The sequence below is a fragment of the Symphalangus syndactylus genome, chromosome 6, assembly GCF_028878055.3.
Source record: "Symphalangus syndactylus isolate Jambi chromosome 6, NHGRI_mSymSyn1-v2.1_pri, whole genome shotgun sequence".
Classification (NCBI taxonomy): Eukaryota; Metazoa; Chordata; class Mammalia; order Primates; family Hylobatidae; genus Symphalangus; species Symphalangus syndactylus.
In genome coordinates this window covers 74,635,006-74,659,514 of record NC_072428.2, presented here as the reverse complement: position 1 = coordinate 74,659,514, position 24,509 = coordinate 74,635,006, and the positions used below count along the sequence as shown (strand labels likewise).

General features: G+C 36.6%; 1 protein-coding gene across 1 annotated transcript in view; it reads right to left on the bottom strand.

Moving 5' to 3' along the window:
• The window catches only part of LOC129485356 (N-acetylated-alpha-linked acidic dipeptidase 2-like), a 62,143-nt gene that overhangs the window by 10,890 nt on the left and 26,744 nt on the right, over window positions 1-24,509 (bottom strand). The window contains exons 2-4 of the mRNA XM_063642024.1: window positions 17,086-17,195; window positions 14,339-14,472; window positions 13,515-13,626 (exon numbers count right to left, since the gene is read on the bottom strand). Of these exons, the coding sequence (XP_063498094.1) occupies window positions 13,515-13,626; window positions 14,339-14,472; window positions 17,086-17,138 (299 nt within the window). The 5' untranslated portion in view covers window positions 17,139-17,195. The remainder of the gene's footprint in view (window positions 1-13,514; window positions 13,627-14,338; window positions 14,473-17,085; window positions 17,196-24,509) is intronic.

Here is a 24,509-nt window from a genome sequence, read left to right as displayed (position 1 = left end):
TCAACCTGGGAGGTGGAGGTTGCAGTGAGCTGAGATTGTGCCACTGCACTCCAGTCTAGGCAACAGGGCAAGACTGTCAAAAAAGAAGAAGAAGAAGAAGAAAAAAAAAAAAACCTCTGCCATTCTACTCCATTGCATGAGCTATATATAGACTGAGTCTCTCTTCAAGTGATGTTCATTCCTACTCCTTCTTTTCCTGTATCATCAAAAAAGCACCTCGCAACAGACATTTTGAACTAACCTCTTGATATCTGATGTGCCTTGATAATACATAAGCTGAAATTTAATAAGAACATTATAGCTGATTTATTCCTCATTACAATAGCTCACTCGAGTTCATCCATAGACAATAACATGGAACCTTGTGATCTCAACAGCACAGATGGGTAGAAAATAGATATACTACTCAACTTATGGTGAGGTTGTGTCCCTATAAACCCATTGAAAGTCAAAAATATTACTAAATTGAAAATGCATTTAATATCCTGATAAATCCATCACAAAGTTGAAAAATTCTAAATCAAACCATCATAAGTCAGGGATTGTTAACTGTAGTGTGTATGTACTTCACTCGGTATATCTGTCTGTAGGGTTTAACTGGAGTATCAGAAGAAAAGAAGAGAAAGAATGGTGCAGAAAGATATTTTAGGAAATAGTAAACAAGACCTTTCTAAATAAATGGAAGACATAAATTTCCATTGTCAAGAGGCTCAGAGAGCCTAAACAGGCTAAATTTAAAGAAAACTATGCCTAGACACATAGTAAAACTGCCAAAAATCAAAGACAAAAATGATACATGTTACATGATTTAATGACTGTAAACTTCTCATCAGATAACATAGCAGCTGGAAGACAGTGAAACATTTAAAGTTCTAAAAACTTCATGTGTATTAGCGGAGTCAACCCAGAATTCTATATCCAGGAAAAATATGTTTGGAGAATAAAGTTGAAGTAAAGAATTTTATGGATGAAGAAAAACTAAGAATTTGTCACCATCAGACTCCACATTACAGGAAATACTTAAGGAAGTTATTCAGACTCAACAGAAATAGCACAGGGCAACCTAAATCTTCAGAAACCAATGAAAAGCATCAAAAATGATAAATATCTAAGAAACATGAAATACTAATTTTAACTTTAACTGGTTTACAATACATATACACGTTCAAAGAAAAAATATAACATTAATATAGCATTATTTTTTGAGGTTTATATTTCATGTATGTATGATACATATGACAGCTACTTTATAAAGGATGGTGGGGGAGAGAGTAAATGGATATACAGAAATGTGAGTTTCTCCATTACATATTAAGTGACACAGTAGTAAATTTAAGAATACAGTGAAACATTATAGATGTATTATATAAGTTTTAGAGTATCCACTAAAAAGTATAGCCAAAGAGGTATAGCCAAAAGATAAATTGAAACAAAATAAAATTTCGTATATTTTCCCCACTATCCAAAAGTCAGAAAATGAGTAAAGGTACAGAAAGAAAACAGAAAACAAACCATAAAGTGGCAGACTTAAGTTTAATTATATCAATCAATAACTATATTATATGTTAATGGACTAAATACCCACAAGGCAGAGGTTACCAGAGTGGATAAAAAAGCAAATATCTATTATATGCAGCCCACAGAAGGCATACTTAAATTAAGATTACAAAAATGAGTAAAACAGCAAATGACAACTGTGTTCTCTCTATAGAGGGTACACTTTATTTCTAATGAAAGTGATAGTTAAAAGTAAGTAGATGGAAGAAGACATCCTATATAAACATAAGTATTAGAAGGCTGACATGGCTCCATTCATATGAAATAAAATAGACTTAAAAGATTATTACTAAAGATAACTAAGCACATTTCATAAAAATAAAAGGTCATTCTGTTTTGAAGACATAACATCCATGTGTATATGCCTAATGAATGAGCCTCAGAATACATAGAGCAAAAACTGACCAAATTAATGGGACAAATAGACAATTTCGCATTCGTGGAGAAAACTATAACATAGCTCTGGATTAAATTTGACCTCCTCCCAAATTAGTAAAGAAATAAAGGAATTACCCTACCAACCAGCTAAAAAAGAAAAATCATATGATCACATTAATTGATCCAGAAAAAGCACTTGACAAAATACAACACCCATTCATGATAAAAACCCTCAGCAGTCTTGGAATAGAGGGGAGCTTTCTTAACTTGACAAAGAGCATCAACAGAATACCGACAGCTACATCATACTTAACGGTGAAACTAAATCTTTCTCCTTAAGATTGGTAAAAAGAAATGAATGTCCATTCTTACTATTCTTATTCAACAGAGTAATGGAGGTTCCAGTCAGCACAAAGAGGCAATTATTCTTAAAAAAGTAAAAGACATACAGATTAGAAAGAAAAAAGAAAAGAAACGTTCCCTTTTTGAAGATGACGTTATTGTCTACATAGAAAATTTCAATGAATCTACAAGAAACCAACCAAACCAAACAAAGAAACCAAACTCTTTCCCACCTTCCAGCCAAGTCTAGTGGCTCACATTTGTCATCCCAGAACTCTGGGAGGCCTAGGTGGGAGGATCGCTTAATACCAGGAGTTTGAAACCAACCTGGGAAATATGGCAAGACTCTGTCTCAGAACACACCCCCAAAACCAAAACAAACAAACAAACAAAATTGTCTTAGAGTTCAGCAAGGCCACAGGATGCCACATCAATACACAAACACAACAGTATTTCTATATGCTAACAACAGTTTATGTGGAAATTCAAATTAAAACACAATATAATTTGCATTTGCTCCAAAGAAAATGAAAGATGCAAATCTAAGAAAGCATATAAAGCATCTGCTTAATGCAAATTACAAAATGCTGATAAAAGAAAGATGATCTACAACTGGAAACACACCACGTTCATGTAATAGAAGACTGGACACAGCAAACATGTCAAGAATTCCCAAATAGCTCTATAGGATTACTGTAATTCCTAGCAAAGCTCCACAAATAGTTTTTTAGACAAATATGTGTTTATTATATATTTTAAATGAAAAGGTAAGGGATACAGTATAGCTACAATAATAGTTTAAAAGAATAAGGTAAGAGAAAACATTCTATATTTTGTTGAAATCTGCTGTATCACTTTAATAATCAGGACAGTACGGTACTGGATATATAGGGCAGAATATAAAACCCAGAAGCAGAATAAGACTCTGTCTCTACAAAAGAGAGAATCTAGAAATAGACTCACACAAATACACCCAACCAATTTTTAACAAAGGTGCAAAAGCAATTAAATGAAAGAAGGATAACATTTTAATAAATGGTGATAGAGCAATTGGACATTCTCAAGCAAAAGAACAAACTCAACCTAAACCTTACATCTTTAAGCACAAAATAACTCAAAATAGGTCAGAAACTTTAACGTAAAAGGTAAATTATAAACCTTTGCGGGAAAAAAGAAGACAAAATTGGTCAAAGTCCAGATCAAAGAGTTCTTAGATATGAACACAAAAGCATGATCCAAAAAGAGAAAAATTGATAAATTACACCTCATCAAAATAAGGTTTTAACTTCTGATCTGCAAATGAGGGTGGGCAAATAGACAAATTACAGACTGGAAAAAAATATTTGTTCACTGCATTTCCAACAAAAGACATATCTAGAATAGAACTGACCCTTGAAACATAGGTTTGAACAGCATGGGTCCACTTATATATGAACTTTTTTCAATAAATATATTGGAAAATTTTTTTGAGATTTGCAGCAATTTAAAAAAAAAAACTCATAAATGAACCACATAGCCTAGAAATATAAAAAAAGAACAGGTTTGTCATGAATGCATAAAGTACATGTAAAAGTATTTTATCATTTACTGTTTTAAAATAACATGAATCTATTATAAAAAGTTAAAATGTATCAAAATATATGCATACACTTACAGACTACATGGTGCCATTTTCAGTCTAGAGAACTGTAAACAAACATAAAAATACAATATAAAGTCATAATTATGTAAAATTAACTGTAATACATTGTGTACTGCAGGAATACATTTGTAGCAACAGCTTATTGCTCTTGCAGTGAGCTTGTGCGATGACTATCTGCTTAAACCACTGTATGATATTAACCATATCCCTAATCATCACTACGTGAACAGTTTGTTTCTCCAGTAAATTGCTTACGGCAGTTTAAAAAATGATCTCCCACGGTTCTCATGTAGTTCTCACCGTGTTTAGTATAATACTGTAAACCTTGAATAACACCATGGGATCCATACGAAGTGCCACTAATGATACATCATAAGAAAAAGATGAATTGCTTGGTATACCATAGACTGAGGTGTGCAGCTGTGATTGCCCTCCATTTTCAAGATAAATCCAGCATAAGGACTACTGTTAAAAAAAAAAAAAAAGGAAAAATTTATGAAGCTGTCATGGCAGCTATGCCAACAAGTGTGAAAACCTTGTTCTTTTGCAAATTACCTTTTTTTCTTGTATTGAAAATGTAGCTTTTATGTGGGTGTAGGATTGCTATAACAAAGGCATATCTATAGACTCTAATTAATGTGATTTGAGAAAAAGCAAAGTCATTCTATGATAATTTAAAGCAAACGGAAGGTAAAGGTGGAGAATAGTATGCCTGCAAAAGATGGTTTGATAAATTTAGAAAGAAGTTTAACTTTTAACCTGTCAAGATAACAGGAGGAGGAGCTTCTGCTCACCAAGAGGCAGTGGACAAGTCTTCAGATGACATTAAGAAAATTACTGAGGAGAAAGGGGATATCTGCCTGAAAAGGTTTTTCAATGCAAATGAAAATGCCCTATCCTGGGGGAGGAGGGGGATGCTACAAAGGATATTTAAGAGTAAGGAAGAGATGTAAGCACTGAGATTTAAGGCTGGAAGGGATAGGCAAATTCTACTGTTTTGTGCAAATGCACTTGGGTTTATGATAAGGGCTGCCCTTATCTATGAAGCTGCTAACCCCCAAGCCTTGAAGGGAAAAGATAAACGGCAGTTTTCAGTCTTTTGGTTGTACAACAAGAAGGCCTGGACAACAGAAACCAATGTTCTAGATTGATTCCACACATACTTTGTTCCTGCAGTCATGAAATACCTTGCCAGGAAGGGATTGTCTTTTCAAATTCTTTTGGTATTGGAAGACACCTCTGGCTACCTAGAAACCCTGAGATCAAGTAGTCTACTTGCCCCCAAACACATCTCTCTAATTTGCCCCCTAGATCAAGGGGTCATAATAACAATTTTAAGGCTCACTGCACTCTATGGAAAGGATTGTCAATACTATGGAAGAGAACCCTGAAAGAACTTAATGAAATTCGGAAAAAAATTACACCACTGAAGATGCCATCATTGTTATAGAAAATGCTGTGAAAGCCATCAAGCCCCACACAACAAATTCCTGCCAAAGAAAACTGTGTGGAGATGCGGTCATGGCTTCACAGGATTGATGACAGAGCCAAACAAGGTAATCATGAGATTGTGAATATGGCAAAAAAAAAAAAAAAAGGTTGAGGGATGAAGGGTTTCATGATAGTAATCTTGGAAAAATTCAAAAGGTAGTAGACACCAGAAAAATTAACAGAAGATGATTTGATGGAGATGAATACTTCTAAACCAGTACCAGATGATGAGGAAGAAGACAGAAGAAGCAACGCCAGAAAACAAGATGATACTAGACAATCTGGCAGAAGGGTTTCCATTATTCAAGACTGCTTTTGACTTCTTTTACAACACGGTCCTTTCTATGATACAGGCACTAAAACTAAAGCAAATGATGGAAGAAGAACTGGTAGTGTATAAAAATATTTTTAGAGAAAAGAAAAAGTAAAAAACAGGCATGATGTCTAAGAATTGAACAGAATGTGACTGCCTTTCCTGACTCCCCTTCTCTACCTTCTCTGCCTCTGCCATCCTTTAGACAGTAAGACCAACCGCTCCTCTTCCTCCTCCTCCTCACCATACTCAATGTGAATATGGGATGAAGGCCTTTATGAAAATCTACATTCACTTAATGAATAGTAAATGCTTTTCTCTTATGATTTTTTAAAAATCATTTTCTTTTCTCTAGCTTACTTTATTGTAAGAATACAGCATATAATACATATACAAAATACATGTTAATTGTCTATGTTATTGCTAAGGTCACTAGTAGGCTATTAATAGTTAATCTTTGGGGGAGTTAAAATTTATGTGTGGATTTTTGACTGCATGGGGTTTCAACACCCTATGCCCACATTATTCAAGAGTCAACTCTATATAAAGAACTCTAAAAACTCTATAGGGGGGTTGAGGATGGTGGCTTATGCTTGCAATCCTAGCACTGTGGGAGGGTGAAGTGGGTATGTCACTTGAGCTCACGAGTTCGAGACCAGCCTGGGCAAAATAATGAGACCCTGTCGCTACCAACAACAAAAACAACAACAAAAAATAAACAAATAAACAAAAATTAAAAAAAATTAGCTTGGTGTGGTGATGCATGTCTGTAGTCCCAGCTACTCAGGAGGCTGAGGTGGGAGAATCCCTTGAGCCTAGGACATGGAGGTTGCAGTGAGCTGAGATCGCAACACTGTACTCCAGCCTGGGTGATGGAGTGAGACTCTGTCTCAAAACAACAACAACAACAACAACAACAACAACAAACACAAAACTCCACAGGGGAAAACAACTTATATCTAAATACAAAATAAGCCAAAGCTGTGAATAGACTTCTAAAATTATTTCTTTATTTTTAAATTTTATGGCTACCTACTACTTGTACACATTTATAGGGTATATGTGATATCTTCATAGAAGCATACAATAAGTAATGATCAAATCAGAGTCGTTAGGATATCTATCACCTCAAACATATATCATTTCTTTGAGTTCGGAACATTTCAAATCCACTCTAGTTATTTTGAAACATACAATAAATTATTGTTAACTATAGTTGCCCTATTGTGCTATGTAATACTAGATCTTATTCCTTCTATCTAACTGTATTTTTGTACCCATTGAACCAACCCCTCAGTATCGTCCATCCTCCTCACTACCCTTCCAGTTTCTGGTAACCATCATTCTATTCTCTATCTCCATGAGATCAATTTATTTAGCTCCCACATATGAGTTACATCATGCAATATGTGTCTTTCTGTGACTGGCTTATTTCACTTTATATAATGACATTTAGTTCCATTTGTGTTGCTACAAATGATAGGATTTCTTTCTTTTTTATGCTGAGTAATAATCCATCCTGTATATACACCATAATATTTGTTGATGGAAGTTGATCATCAGGTTGATTTGGTATCTTGGCTATTGTGAATACTGCTGTGGTAAACATCAGAGTCCATATATCTCTTTGGAATTCTGATTTCCTTATTTTGAGGTAGAAACCAACCAAACCAAACAAACAAACCAAACTCTTTCCCACCTTCCAGCCAAGTCTAGTGGCTCACATTTGTCATCCCAGAACTCTGGGAGGCCTAGGTGGGAGGATCGCTTAATCCCAGGAGTTTGAAACCAGCCTGGGAAATATGGCAAGACTCTGTCTCAGAAAAGTCCCCCAAAACCAAAACAAACAAACAAACAAAACTTTCTTAGAGTTCAGCAAGGCCACAGGATGCAACATCAATACACAAACACAACAGCATTTCTATATGCTAACAACAGAGTATGTGGAAATTGAAATTAAAACACAATATAATTTGCATTTGCTCCAAAGAAAATGAAAGATGCAAATCTAACAAAGCATATAAAGCATCTGCTTCATGCAAATTACAAAATGCTGATAAAAGAAAGATGATCTACAATTGGAAACATACCACGTTCATGTAATAGAAGACTGGACACAGCAAACATGTCAAGAATTCCCAAATAGCTCTATAGGATTACTGTAATTCCTAGCAAAGCTCCACAAATAGTTTTTTAGACAAATATGTGTTTATTATATATTTTAAATGAAAAGGTAAGGGATACAGTATAGCTACAATAATAGTTTAAAAGAATAAGGTAAGAGAAATCATTCTATGTTTTGTTAAAATCTGCTATATCACTTTAATAATCAGGACAGTACGGTACTGGATAAATAGGGCAGAATATAAAACCCAGAAACAGAATAAGACTCTGTCACTACAAAAGAGAGAATCCAGAAATAGACTCACACAAATACACCCAACCAATTTTTAACAAAGGTGCAAAAGCAATTAAATGAAAGAAGGATAACATTTTAACAAATGGTGATAGAGCAATTGGACATTCTCAGGCAAAAGAATAAACTCAACCTAAACCTTATATCTTTATGCACAAAATAACTCAAAATAGGTCAGAAACTTTAACGTAAAAGGTAAATTATAAACCTTTGGGGGAAAAAAGAAGACAAAATTGGTCAAAGTCCAGATCAGAGAGTTCTTAGATATGAACCCAAAAGCATGATCCAAAAAGAGAAAAATTGATAAATTACACCTCATCAAAATAAGGTTTTAACTTCTGATCTGCAAATGAGGGTGGGCAAATAGACAAATTACAGACTGGAAAAAAATATTTGTTCACTGCATTTCCAACAGAAGACTTGTATCTAGAATCTAGAATAGAATTGACCCTTGAAACATAGGTTTGAACAGCATGGGTCCACTTATATATGAATTTTTTTCAATAAATATATTGGAAATTTTTTTTGAGATTTGCAGCAATTTAAAAAAAAACTCATAAATGAACCACATAGCCTAGAAATATAAAAAAAAGAAGAGGTTTGTCATGAATGCATGCAGTACATGTAAAAGTATTTTATCATTTACTGTTTAAAATTACATGAATCTATTATAAAAAGTTAAAATGTATCAAAATATATGCATACACCTGCAGACTACATGGTGCCATTTGCAGTCTAGAGAACTGTAAACAAACATAAAAATACAATATAAAGTCATAATTATGTAAAATTAACTGTAATAAATTGTGTACTTCAGGAATACATTTGTAGCAACAGCTTATTGCTCTTGCAGTGAGCTTGTGTGATGACTATCTGCTTAAACCACTGTATGATACTAAGCATCTCCCTAATCATCACTACGTGAACAGTTTGTTTCTCCAGTAAATTGCTTATGGCAGTCTAAAGAATGATCTCCCATGGTTCTAATGTAGTTCTCACCGTGTTTAGTATAATACTGTAAACCTTGAATAACACCATGGGATCCATTCAAAATGCCACTAATGATACATCATAATATAAAGATGAATTGCTTGGTATACCGTAGACTGAGATGTGCAGCTGTGATTGCCCTCCATTTTCAAGATAAATCCAGCATAAGGACTATTGTTAAAAAAAAAATAAAACGGAAAATTTTCTGAAGCTGTCATGGCAGCTATGCCAACAAGTGTGAAAACCTTGATCTTTTGCAAATTACCTTTTTTTCTTGTATTGAAAAGGTAGCTTTTATGTGGGTGTAGGATTGCTATAAGAAAGGCATATCTATAGACTCTAATTAATGTGATTTGAGAAAAAGCAAAGTCATTCTATGATGATTTAAAGCAAACGGAAGGTAAAGGTGGAGAATAGTATGCCTGCAAAAGATGGTTTGATAAATTTAGAAAGAAGTTTAACTTTCAACGTGTCAAGATAAGAGGAGGAGCAGCTTCTGCTCACCAAGAGGCAGTGGACAAGTCTTCAGATGACATTAAGAAAATTACTGAGGAGAAAGGGCATATCTGCCTGAAAAGGTTTTTCAATGCAAATGAAAATGCCCTATCCTGGGGGCGGAGGGGGATGCTACAAAGGATATTTAAGAGTAAGGAAGAGATGTAAGCACTGAGATTTAAGGCTGGAAGGGATAGGCAAATTCTACTGTTTTGTGCAAATGCACTTGGGTTTATGATAAGGGCTGCCCTTATCTATGAAGCTGCTAACCCCCAAGCCTTGAAGGGAAAAGATAAACGGCAGTTTTCAGTCTTTTGGTTGTACAACAAGAAGGCCTGGACAACAGAAACCAATGTTCTAGATTGATTCCACACATACTTTGTTCCTGCAGTCATGAAATACCTTGCCAGGAAGGGATTGCCTTTTCAAATCCTTTTGGTATGGGAAGACACGTCTGGCTACCCAGAAACCCTGAGATCAAGTAGTCTACTTGCCCCCAAACACATCTCTCTAATTTGCCCCCTAGATCAAGGGGTCATAATAACAATTTTAAGGCTCACTGCACTCTATGGAAAGGATTGTCAATACTACGGAAGAGAACCCTGACAGAACTTAATGAAATTTTGAAAAAAATTACACCACTGAAGATGCCATCATTGTTATAGAAAATGCTGTGAAAGCCATCAAGCCCAACACAACAAATTCCTGCTAAAGAAAACTGTGTGCAGATGCGGACATGACTTCACAGGATTGATGACAGAGCCAAACAAGGTAATCATGAAAGAGATTGTGAATATGGCAAAAAAAAAAAAAAAAAAAAAAAGCTTGAGGGATGAAGGGTTTCATGACAGTAATCTTGGAAAAATTCAAAAGGTAGTAGACACCAGAAAAATTAACAGAAGATGATTTGATGGAGATGAATACTTCTAAACCAGTACCAGATGATGAGGAAGAAGACAGAAGAAGCAATGCCAGAAAACAAGATGATATTAGACAATCTGGCAGAAGGGTTTCCATTATTCAAGACTGCTTTTGACTTCTTTTACAACACGGTCCGTTCTATGATACAGGCACAAAACTAAAGCAAATGATGGAAGAAGAACTGTTAGTGTATAAAAATATTTTTAGAGAAAAGAAAAGGTAAAAAACAGGCATGATGTCTATGAATTCAACAGAAAGTGACTGCCTTTCCTGACTCCCCTTCTCTACCTTCTCTGCCTCTGCCATCCTTGAGACAGTAAGACCACCGCTCCTCTTCCTCCTTCTCCTCAGCCCACTCAATGTGAATACTGGATGAAGGCCTTTATGAAAATCTACATTCACTTAATGAATAGTAAATGCTTTTCTCTTATGATTTTTTAAAAATCATTTTCTTTTCTCTAGCTTACTTTATTGTAAGAATACAGCACATAATACATATACAAAATACATGTTAATTGTCTATGTTATTGCTAAGGTCACTAGTAGGCTATTAATAGTTAAGTTTTGGGGGAGTTAAAATTTATGTGTGGATTTTTGACTGCATGGGGGGTCAGCACGCTATGCCCACACTATTCAAGAGTCAACTCTATATAAAGAACTCTAAAAACTCCATAGGGGGGTTGAGGATGGTGGCTTATGCTTGTAATCCTAGCACTGTGGGAGGGTGAAGTGGGTATGTCACTTGAGCTCACGAGTTCGAGACCAGCCTGGGCAAAATAATGAGACCCTGTCACTACCAACAACAAAAACAACAACAAAAAATAAACAAATAAACAAAAATTAAAAAAATTAGCTGGGTGTGGTGATGCATGTCTGTAGTCCCAGCTACTCAGGAGGCTTAGGTGGGAGAATCCCTTGAGCCTAGGACATGGAGGGTGCAGTGAGCTGAGATTGCAACACTGTACTCCAGCCTGGGTGATGGAGTGAGACTCTGTCTCAAAACAACAACAACAACAACAGCAAACCAAAAACTCCACAGGGGGAAAACAACTTATATCTAAATACAAAATAAGCCAAAGCCATGAATAGACTTCTAAAATTATTTCTTTATTTCTAAATTTTATGGCTACCTACTACTTGTACACATTTATAGGGTATATGTGATATCTTCATAGAAGCATACAATAAGTAATGATCAAATCAGAGTAGTTAGGATATCTATCACCTCAAACACCTATCATTTCTTTGAGTTCAGAACATTTCAAATCCACTCTAGTTATTTTGAAACATACAATAAATTATTGTTAACTATAATTGCCCTATTGTGCTATGTAATACTAGATCTTATTCCTTCTATCTAACTGTATTTTTGAACCCATTGAACCAACCCCTCAGTATCGTCCATCCTCCTCGCTACCCTTCCAGTTTCTGGTAACCATCATTCTATTCTCTATCTCCATGAGATCAATTTTTTTTAGCTCCCACATATGAGTTAGATCATGCAATATGTGTCTTTCTGTGACTGGCTTATTTCACTTAATATAATGACATTTAGTTCCATTTGTGTTGCTACAAATGATAGGATTTCTTTCTTTTTTATGCTGAGTAAAAATCCATCCTGTATATACACCATAATATTTGTTGATGGAAGTTGATCATCAGGTTGATTCGGTATCTTGGCTATTGTGAATACTGCTGTGGTAAACATCAGAGTGCATATATCTCTTTGGAATACTGATTTCCTTATTTTGAGGTAGAAATGCAAAATGATGCCACCACTTTTCACTTATCTTAGGCATTTTCTTAAAAAGTTAAACTTATGCTTATCATCAAACTCAATCATTTCAAGAGAAATAAACCACATATCCACAGAAAGACTTGTAAACATCTGTTCATAGCAGCTTTATTCACAATAGCCAAAAACTATAACCAACCCAAATTTCCATCAACTATACATTGCAGTATATCCATACAATGTAATTCTAGTCTGCAATAAAAATAATGAACTACTAATACATGCAACAATCTAGATGAATCTCAAAATCATTATTCTGAGTAAAAGAAGCTACATACGAAAGAGCATATACTCTATGATTCCATTTAAATAAGATTCTAGGAAATGCAAATGAATCTCCAGTGATATAAAATTGATTAGTGATTGCCTAGTGCCAGAGATGGAGGGGGATGGGGAATAAACTGCAAAGGGCATAATGGAATATTTTTGTAGCGTGATGGAGGAGGTGGTATGTTCACTATAGCATACATCTGTCATAACTCTCAAATTGTAGGCTTTATAGGGATGCAGTTTATTTTATGTAAATTATACTTCACTAAAGCTGATTTTAAAAATTAACACCCATTTGAAAGAGTCTGAATACAGAAATAAATATCATGGCCATTGTTCTTAAGGAGTTTATGATGACTCCCCCAATTTCCACTGTTTTTCATGGTTAGAAGCTGGAGGAATGGCAATGATTGTTTTTGGTTTCATTTTGTCTTATTTGTAAACAACAAATTTATACCTGCAAGATGGGATAAAGGTTTAACTTTTGGCAGACAGAATCAGACACTTTGATCACTTTTCCACTAAATCACTTAGTCAACCAGCATCTAACTTCCCCTGACAGAATACGGTATCTAAAAAAAATGCTGATTAAATCCCAGGCCCTGATGAACAAAGAATAACATTCAGTGAGATCCAAAGTTACATGAAGTTGAAACATCTCTTAATAAGCCAACCAGATACTTTTTGTTAGATAAAGTTAGGGAAGAAACACCTACTTTTATAACATTGTAACAGATTTCACCCTAAGAGTGGCATAGAGACATCAAAAAAAAAGTTAAGTTGATGACTAATATGTAATTTCACACAGAGAAGACTGTCCTCATGCGTATCACCAGGTATAATATGCTTCTCACGGTGATATTTTAAACATGATTTTTAAGATCAAATACATAAATAAACTTACCGAAGAAATGATTTGATGTTTTCAGCTTTCATTTCAGATACCAGTTCCCACCGTATACTTTGATGATAGCGCATACAAGTGGTTATTTCTTTGAGAGGCTTAATAAACCAGGCTGAGGAAAAAAATACACAAACATGCACACATATACACAAAATCACTTCGACTTTATTAAAACCAGAAGCCACCCCTCTCTCCTTCCCCACAAAAAGCCTTTATCTGACAAATAGATCATGGTGAGCTTTAAAAAATAATGTTCATATTAAATGCAGAAAACCTGTAAATTCTGATATGTAATATAATTTTGAGATGCTTAAAAGGAGTTTTATTTAAGAGAAGCTCTTTCATTTTCTCACTTTATGCATGAAGGCGTGGCTTTTCTTGTTCTTCCCTGGATATCTAGTCCCTGACACATAGGGAACATTCCACAAATATTTATTTACATATAGAAAAGGGTTTTGTTTTGTTTCGTTTTGCTTTGTTTTTAGTGCTGCCCGTATTAGTTGAAAGTTTTGACTCACTCATGTTGCTTGGAAATAAAACGATTTTTTTTCATCCCTGCAGATAGTGACAGCTGTAGGTTGTCTCTAGTGAACTCAGGGAACATTTAATAAATTTGAATTTCAAGCATACTTTGTCTGTTAGGAAGCCCAAAATACATTCCATCTGGTTTCTTGTTTTGCTGAAATTTGCAGAGTTTATCATATCTAGCCCAGCCGGCCAGGGCTAGCGCACAGCCCAATCCCTTCCGGCTCCAGGATTTCTCCCTTTATCTCTGCAGAGAATCACGAGCCCCGGAGTCAGGAGAGAGTGTTTCGTTCACTTACCCACCATAAATCCCACCAGGAAAGATGCCAGCGCAGCAGCCAAGCACATCCAAAGGTACAGACGGCCCCTGGACTTCGCCATGGCTTCTTGAGGACTGAGCTTGGGGCGCCTGCTACATTGGTGAGCTTCGGGGCTGCAGAGAAACACAGAGCGCGCTGGCAGGAGGCTGTGAGCGCTGAGTGACCTCCGCTGACTTTCGCAAGGCCACGCCTCCGCCCTACCCGGTGGGGACCTGTGGTCCCCAGGGGCCCTCGATGGGGGAAAGGAAGCCCTGCAGAGGGAAGAGGCATTCTTCCTGTTGGCGGACAACTTCCATTCTGTGGATCCCGCAGTAAACCGGACGTAGTAGGTGGCGGGAGCTGCTGAAAATGTCCCTAATTATTTCCTAAGGAACTCGACGGCTGTTTGCCACGCCCATCCCCCAAAAAGCCCAATTTCGGCTCAGAAGTGAATTTAAGTATTGCTTTTCCTGATCTATTGGTTATTCTTCTTCCAGATTCTCTGCTGTAATTTCCCACTCGTCAAACTCGGAAAGAATTTCTGGTCCTGCCTGGGTGCTCCGCTGTTAAAGCTGTTAACACCACTAATACCTCAATCACTGTCAGCATCAAAATCGATGGGATTGCGCTCTTTTGTTCCCCTTTACTTAAACAAAACTCCACATTTCTGTAATTCTGTTCCCACTCATTTAACTGAGGTTTTTACCTGCCTCACTGGAATGTTTTAAGTTCACATTAGTAAAAGTAATCATTGAAAGGACCTTGCACTGCCAGTAGTTACTGAGAGTAGGCTCTTCATGCTGAAGCTCAGACACCAATTTCCCAAAATATGGTGCTTTGACATGCTAAACCGAAGAAACCAGAGGCTCTCTCTCACAATACCCCTCTCTTCCAGCTCCTCTCTCTCAATCCTTTGTCTCTCCCACAGCACAGAATAAAGCTGTTCTCTAAAGTTCCCTTATCTGCCTAAAGTCCAGAACTACTAAAGGAAAAAACAAACAAAGAAAAAAAAACTGTTTCTTTCCTGAGTTTTCATTAACCGAACTAATACCTCAGGAAGAAGGACTGCAGTCTGTCAAAACAACTGGCAGACTTCTGTCACAAACCATTGTCTGCCCTGTAAGGCCAACAGATTTTGTCCCAGGCCATTGTATATTCTTCAAGCCCATTGAATTCCCCTAAAATTTATTTACTACCCTCCTAAAATTATACACACATTCCCATCTTCCTTTCCTCTAAAAAGATGGGTATATTATCATCTGCACCTCATTGGTTATTGGGTAATCATTCTACTATGATTCCCCTATGCTATCCAGTTCAATAAATTTGTAAGCCTTTTTTTTTTCTAATAGTCTGCCTTTTATGAGTTTATTTTCCAGCAAAACTTCAGAGGGTGAAGGGGAAGCTTTCCATTAACCCCTACATTAACAATGGCCCCTGTCTTCACCATATTACATTCATGAAGCATTTCTCTTTAAAGATGGGTTTGCAAAATAGTGGCCATTGTAAATACCCTGCATCCAACCATCTCCCCTCAGAGAAAAATTTTAGGAATTTATGATTGGCTTCACGTATCTAACCAAAAGTAGTTTTTTCAGAAAAAGCAAAACTGCTGAGTTGATTTCAAAGATGGTAATATATCTAGGATAAACTTCACAGCATTGTCTGCAGCCCTGATGGCTTTAGGTAATGCACCTTTGCTCCTAACAAGGGACTGGAAGAGTCAAGTTTATTTTTCTGGGACATAATTTTTTTGTTCTTGTATTTCATTGGCTATGAATTGAACATAATTGTTGATAGGTATGCCTAATGACCTATTTCTTGAAACTTTTGTAGCATACCTGGTACTTAACTTTGAAGCAAACCTCCATAATGAACTATTGATTTCTAAATCTTTGCATGCAATTTAAGTCCCAACTAACTTCAGCTTTTTCAGCTACTATCCCGTTAGACATTCCTTGACTGATTGTGTTTTCTATTTTAGAGAGAAATATCTTTCAAAAAACATTTTCATAACAAAGTAAGTTTGTTCCCCCTTATATGCATACACACAACACCATAGATATGGAATTAGAATAGAATTATTCAAAAGGTTCAATATCCAGTGAAGTAACTGAACCCCTCAAATATGGCTTAAGAAATATTTTGCAAGAGCACTCAGAATTATTTTTATGTGTTGCATTATGAAATTATACTGGGATTTTAATAACTCTCCAGTGTTTAACAGGTGACACATAAAGGTCTCAAACAATATCAAATGTTATTTTTGTACATATAAATATTTTGGGAATTGATTGTGTAATTTTTCAATTTTTAGACTCTTGGCTTTTTCTGTTTGCTACCCATTGGACCATTCACTGTTGACCACATAGCCCTCAGATCAAAATTATCTCCAGGAATAGATTTACTAAAGAAAGATAAGGTAGAAACTAATGAATAAAGTTGCTAAGCTATTTATTAAATTTATTTTTTCCTGCTCATTTTCTGTTTTTTATTGCTAATTGAAGTTTGAGTAATAGAATAAATCAATGCATTATTTAACACAGTTTGCCAGTTTGAATAATCTTCCTAAATTAAAATTAGATTATTCATTCAACCAACATTTATTGAGAGGCTATAACATGCCACACATTATGCACAATTCCAAGAATATGATCCTTGTTTTTATGAAGCCTATAATTCAATGAGAAGGCAAACATTGAATAAAAAAATTAAATGTAAAGAGTTCCAAGAATGAGCAATGTTACCTCAAATATGACTGTCGTCTCTGTAGGCGGCATCTGCAATCTTGAAAAGCCATTGTAAAAAGCCCAGTCAGCTGGCTCAAAAAGTCTTTGTCCTTTTGTCAATATAGACACTGCAAGCATTCAAAATTCTATGTTAATTAAGTTTGTAACAGAAGGCTGCTATCAAAAAGTAATTCCTAATTGTTACCATCTTGGCAGATACTTGTACTTTGCAAAGCACACTTAGCAAAGCAACACTGTTGACGTAGGGCAATCCTTTTCAATTTCTCCATCAAAGCTAATGGTATATAAAAGCTTTTAGTATTGAAATCCAGTCTCTCAATGAAGCTATTTGACACATTTGACCTGCTCAGGATTCAGTGAGCCTGTAACATAACAAAACTCACCACTTCCTCCATTTAAGTTAAATTGCTCTTATCTAAGCATTTTTTCCTCCTCTTCTCCATCATAGCAGAGGCAATTTTGTAACTCTGAAGCTCAAGTTCCTTCAAACAGGCTATGGCAATGTTTGAAAACAAAGTGTCATATATGTACTAATAAAGCAGTATATATAAATTTCACTTGCAGAATTAAGCTTTAATTATTAAGCTTTAATAAAAAAGAATAGTGTTTAACTTGATGATAAAGTGATGAGATATTTGTCAAACCCACAGTCTCACCAGGTGCTGTGCCACAAAATTTCAGGTTTTGCTTGAAAATGTTGCCTTATTCTGCATATGTGAGGCTCACTGTATAGATACAGACATTATGTCATTAGTGATGTCACAAGGTGGCATTACTAGAGAAATGAATAGGCCCACATGATTTTGGGGTCATCTAGAAAGCAATGTTCACTTTCAAAAATGTGAATGGTTGATGTTATGATAGCTGTGATTCAGCACAAGAATTATATTCCAGTTGGGTATTTGTTTCTTTTCTCTTTTATAGGACAGGGTCTCACTATGTTGCTTCGGCTGGTCTCTAACCCCTGGGCTTAAGCAATCCTCCCAACTTGGCCTCTCAAAGCGCTGAGATTACAGACACGAACCACTGTGGTTAAGCATTTTTAAGATTCTGGGCTACAAAATTGTCAAAAATTAGTTTCAAACATAAAATAAGATGTTAGAAAATTAGTACATCAAACAAGATACCAGAACCTATATAACAGAGGAGAGGTGAGACAAAAGAAGTCTAGATAGTGAGAAGAGGTAAAAGACTGATAAAAGTGAGAAGAAATTTTAAAAGAAAAGCAGAAACCATGATTGGATGATTTCCTTCTGATGTCATAATTACTCTACTCAACAATAAATGTAGAAATTACAAAAGACCTACCAGGTTAATGTGTAAAATAGACCATGCATACCTTCTCATCAACATAGGATATGCCTCCTATCATGCTAACATTCTAGTTGGAACCTTGACACTGGTAAGTTGTGTAACTGAGCCTTTAAACAAGATTTTCCAACTTAACATTGCTCATCCCTCATCATTAAAATGCACCTTCAAGCTATTTTCCATAATAGTTTTAACTAATAGTGCCATAATTAGAGTACCTCCAGTGCTATTCCTTTACAAACTCTCATCCTATAGCCTCATTTACAGCTGCGGTCCCTGTATCCCTTTAGTATCATTTTATTGTGTATAAATGCCTTTATATTTCGAATCCTCTCTCTAACATATCTTTTTCTACCCCCTCTTGTCTGACACCTATTTTCACTTGATACCACTTTTTTCTGAAAAGCAGTTAAATGGACATTTCCTTTTCTTGCCTCTCCATTGACACATGGGGTCAGAGAGGAAGGACAGATCTTCGCTTTGTCACCATTATTCCCTGTGCATTCTCTTCTGAAGTCACTTCCATCTGATTATATAATTTGCTTCCTTTTTTCATCATTGTCCCCACCAAGATATTATCCCACTTTGTCCAGTGGTTTTAATGGCTACATTGTAGAATTTGAGTGTGCCCCATTCTTTGGCACTTCACTCCTCATTTTCTTTCACACCTCACATAGAATTGTTTAGTATGTTCTATTGACTCTGCAATCAAAATGTGTCTTGAATCTAGCTGCTTACCGTCTTCACCAGCATTATTCTAATCTTAGCTGCAATAATCTCTCATGTAAAGCATTTTTATTGGGTTCTCTTTCTCCACCTTTGCAGACCATCTTTGACTCAATAGAATGTCCTTCCTAAGGCAACAATCAGATCAAGTTTTAACTTAAAATTTTCCAAAGCCCTGTCTTTAAATTTAAAAACAAAATTTATTAGAACAAGGATCTCTGAGGAAAAAGAAAAATATAAACTGAAAACAACCCCAATTTCCCCCAAATTTAGACTCAGTAGAGTGGCTACCAAAAACTCACACGATCTAGCTTTTGAATCTCACCTCCCTTCAAATAAAAACGGCACTAAGGAAATACATTCAAGCCAAATACATAGAGACCAGGCAACCACAAAATCAACAAAGATCACCAATATCATAAAGAAACAGACAAACCCAAAGGGAGGGCTTGTGGCACTAAGCCCTCCTAGTGATAAGTGTCATAAATTCGTATGTCTATAGATAAAGGAGGCTTTGTTATATGGCAAATGGCTAAGAAAGCCCCAGCCTTCTATAGTATTTTTCAAAGATCCCTACCAAAGTAAAATAGCAAGAAGGGGGTGTTTAACAATTTTACAATTGGAGGTAACTATTGGAGAAACTAAAATTATTTGATATTTTTATTGTGGTGAGTTGAAATTCATTTGTTATTTTAAAAGAGAATTATTTTTATTAAGTGGTTACTTTTCTTGACCAGCTAACCTGACCAAGGACAGTCTAATTCATAACAAGAGGAATATAATCCCTATTCTACAAGCCACATCCATAACCTCATGCTTCCCTAAATTATATTGCCAGTATTTGAGACTGAGCATTCATTTCCTGCTAAGTCTCAGACCACTCTGAGAAAGGCTGCCAAACATTTGCCAGCCCTGCTCACTACCATCCCACCTTCCAAGCAAAATTCTTTTTCTTAGGCTCAGACAAGCAAGGCTATTAATCAATGAGTGAAGGAGTTTTTCAGATCCTCTGGTGATGAAGTTATGGCACTCTCTGGTTTGTACAGGTTGATATGGTTTGGCCATGTCCCCACCCAAATCTCAACTTGAATTGTATCTCCCAGAATTCCCACGTGTTGTGGGAGGGACCTAGGGGGAGGTAATTGAATCCTGGGGTCCAGTCTTTCTCGTGCTATTCTGATGATAGTAAGTCTCATGAGATCTGATGGGTTTATCGGGGTTTCCGCTTTTGCTTCCTCCTCATTTTCTCTTGCTGCTGCCATGTAAGAAGTGCTTTCCACCTCCTGCCATGATTCTGAGACCTCCCCAATCACATGTAAGTCCAATTAAACCTCCTTTTCTTTCCAGTCTCAGGTATGTCTTTATCAGCAGCATGTAAATGGACTAATACAGTAAACTAGTTCCAGTAGAGTGGGGCGCTGCAGAAAAGATACCCCAAAACGTGGAATTAACTTTGGAACTGGGTCACAGGCAGAGACTGGAACAGTTTGGAGGGCTCAGAAGAATACAGGAAGATGTGGGAAAGTTTAGAACTTCCGAGAGACTTGTTGAATGGCTTTGTCCAAAATGCTGATAGCAATATGGACAATTAAATCCAGGCTGAGGTGGTCTCAGATGGAGATGAGGAACTGGTTGGGAACTGGAGCAAAGGAGACTCTTGTCATGTTTTATTAAAGAGACTGATGGCATTTTGCCCCTGCCCTAGAGATTTGTGGAACTTTAAACTTGAGAGACACGATTTAGGGTATTTGATGGAAGAAATTTCTAAGCAGCAAAGCATTCAAGAGGTAAGTGTTGGTAAAAAACATTCAGTTTTATAAGGCAAGCAGAGCATAAAAGTTAGAAAATTTGCAGCCTGACAATGCGATGGAAAGGAAAAACCCATTTTAAGAGGACAAATTCAAGTCAGCTACAGAAATTTGCATAAGTAGCAAGGAGCCAAATGTTAATTCCCAAGACCACTGGGAAAATGTCTCCAGGCAGTGTCAGAGAACTTCCCAGCAGTCTCTCCCATCACAGGCCCAGAGGCTCAGGAGGAAAACGTGATTTTTATTGGCTGGGCCCAGGGTCCCCGTGTTGTGTGCAGCCCAGGGACTTGGTGCCCTGTATCCCAGCCACTCCAGCTGTGGCTGAAAGAGGACAACATAGAGCTCAGGCTGTGGCTACAGAGGGTGGAAGTCCCAAGCCTTGACAGCTTCCATGTGGTGTTGAGCCTGCCGTTGCACAGAAGTCAAGAATTGAGATCTGGAGAGGCCAGGGGTGGAATGATGTGATTTGGCTGTGTCCCCATCCAAATCTCAACTTGAATTCTATCTCCTAGGATTCCTGCTGTGGTGGAAGGGACCCTTGAGGAGGTAACTGAATCATGGGGGCTGGTCTTTCTTGTGCTATTCTTGTGATAGTGAATAAGTCTCATGAGATCCGATGGGTTTATCACAGCTTTCTACTTTTGCTTCTTCCTCATTTTCTATTGCTGCCACCATGTAAGAAGTGCCTTCTGCCTCCCTCCAGGATTCTGAGGCCTCCCTAGCCACGTGGAAGTGTAAGTCCAATTAAACCTCTTTTTCTTCCCAGTCTTAGGTATGTCTTTATTGGCATCATGAAAATGGGCTAATACAAAGGTAAAAAAGATTAAAGAAGATGCAGAGAGTCAGAGAATCATGGTGGGGCCCAAGAAGATATAAAATAGCTGGTTCAGTGAATGGTCTCTGGCCTTCTCCAAGACCGAAACTGTACCTGGCTACTTTTCTAAGTCCCAAAACACACACAAGTCATCTGTCCACAACAAAACTAAGTCTCTAACCAACACAAACTTTTGTTTTACTTCTCCTTAAAATCTCTTTTCCTAAAAAAGACCCGGAATCTGGAAAACATTATACTAGGTGACATAAGCCAGACACAGAAAGGAAAATACGCATGAGCTTACTTTTATGTGGAATTTAGAACAAGTCAAACACATAGAAATGGAGAGAAGAATGGTGGTTTTCAGGAGCAGGAAGGAGGAGGAAATGGAAAGTATTAGGTCAAGGGGTAGAAAACTGCACTTTTATAGGATAAATTACTCTAGAGAGCTAATGTACAGCATGAGGACTGTAGTTGATAACATTGCATTGCGTATAAAAATTTGTTGAGGGTAGATTTTAGGTGCTCTCACCACACACACACACACACGCGCACATGCTTACTCACACCAGTAATCATGGTAGGTCATCGATAGTTTAATTTGCTGGACAGTTGTGGCCATTTCATTATGTATACATACATCAAAACACCATGTTGCACACCTTAAATATATACGATACACATTTTATTGGACTATTTCATAGAATTCTTTTTTACTGCCATATTGAGAAATGGGATAAAATCCCCTCAAGCTAAATATATAAAGCAGAGTATTAAATGTGCAATAATCAGAGGATAACTATAGTCAAATGAAAACACGGTTAAAAATTTTTCTTCAAAATGATTTAAAAAGCATTTCACTTTAGTCAACAGTGAAGGATACAGAGTCCCTAGGACTATTATTTTTGTCCTACCTGTTGTCATCTTTGGCATGGTGAGCAGGTGTACTACAAAAGTGGTGTTGCAACATCAAAACATTGCATTTTATATATTGCTTAGAGAAGAGTCTGTCTTTACAATTTATTGGCCTGAGGAGAACCCATCTCCCACTCAGCAAAATACAGTGAAAGAGAGACTCTAGCCTACTAGACAATCAGCTTTCCTGCATCTTATACTTTTATCCCATTTGATCAGTTCTGGTGAAACCAAATTTAAGAGTCATCTTTGAGTACAGAATTTCAGAATTTAGAGGAAGGTGATTCTTGTTTACCTTCCACTTTAAAAAATGCTTTGGATACTTGATCTGTAAGCATTGGGAAGTGACATTTCACCTAAGTGAAAGAGTATTTTGCTTATCATTAAAATGACTCCATTGTAAACTGTATTGCTTGTAATCTGTATCATTCTTGGCCTATGCTTTGGTTTCTGTTAGCTTGTATTTTGCAAGCAATATACATTACTCTAACTTGAACAGAAAAGAAATATAGTTCATGGAAACTCTGGCAAGATTAGAGAATCTTTTTTTTTTAAAGTGGGCAGTGATTAAAATGGCCAGTCAATCAGAACTATGGCAAAAATGATGACAGAGGAACAATCTGATGAGGCTGGTGTGGCTGCGGCAGCGGGACACTGGATGGCACCCCTTGTTTTAGAGACGATCCCCGTGATCACCACCACCATAGAACAGTGAGATCATGTGCCTGTGCTCTACCAGGGGCAGGGAAGACAGATGTCTAGACTTCATAGATTCTGAGACCATGAAGAATCACACAGCAGAACATTCCACAAACATAGAAAGGGTGTTCAAATGCTGTACAGACAAAAATACACCAGCAAACAATTATATAGTCTCTTTTTTTTTGCCTGCCCTATATCTGTACATGTTAATCTTCCAATAAACTTCCAAAAAAAAATCCCCAGTGGTAGTTTTGTAATTTTCACATTTAGCAAACAAGACTACACTCATCATTTCTCTAAGCAGACAGGAAAAAAGTGCATTAGAGTATTATTTAGAGAAGTGGTTTGCAAAGTGAAATCCCCAGACAACAGCGTCAATATTACCTGACAACTTGTTAGAAGTGCAGTCTCAGGACAATTCTAGAGCTATTGAATCAGAAACTTTTATTCAGAAATGAAGATAACTATTACTTTTAGAGTTGCTTTTATATGATGGGAAAAAATTGACCCAAACTCTTGTGGTTACTGCATCCAGCTGCAAATCTAGCTTTCTAGTTGATGCTCATTCTTCTTGTAGTTCTGTCATGATTCTATCTCAGTTGTCTCATTCTATGAACAAAATTGTAAAGCATAGGAGGCTGGGTTCAGTGACTCACGCCTGTAGTTCCAGCTATTTGAGAGGCTGAGGCAGGAGGATTTCTTGAGCCCAGGAGTTGGAGACTGCAGTGAGTCATGATCATGTGACTGCACTCTGGCCTGGGCAACAAATGAGACCATGCCTCTTAAAACTAAAAATTTGGCCAAGATGGTGGCTCATACCTGTAGTCCCAGATACCTTGGAGGCCGAGGCTTGAGCCAAGGAGTTTGAGTCCAGCCTAGGCAACAGAGGGAGATGCGATCTCCATTTAAAAAAAAATAAAATTAAAAAAATATATATGTAATATGGAGAGAGAAAAGAAATTTAAGATAAGCTATAAGAATATATACATGTTGCAGTAAGAAATGAGACACACGAGATAAAATTTTTGTTTCAGCATTTCATCATAAAGTCACTTATAACTTCCTTCCACCACTTATCTTCCATATTCCCTTAGCTTTCAGCAAGTATCTCAGCTATTCAGAATCATTTACCTTCATTTCTAAGG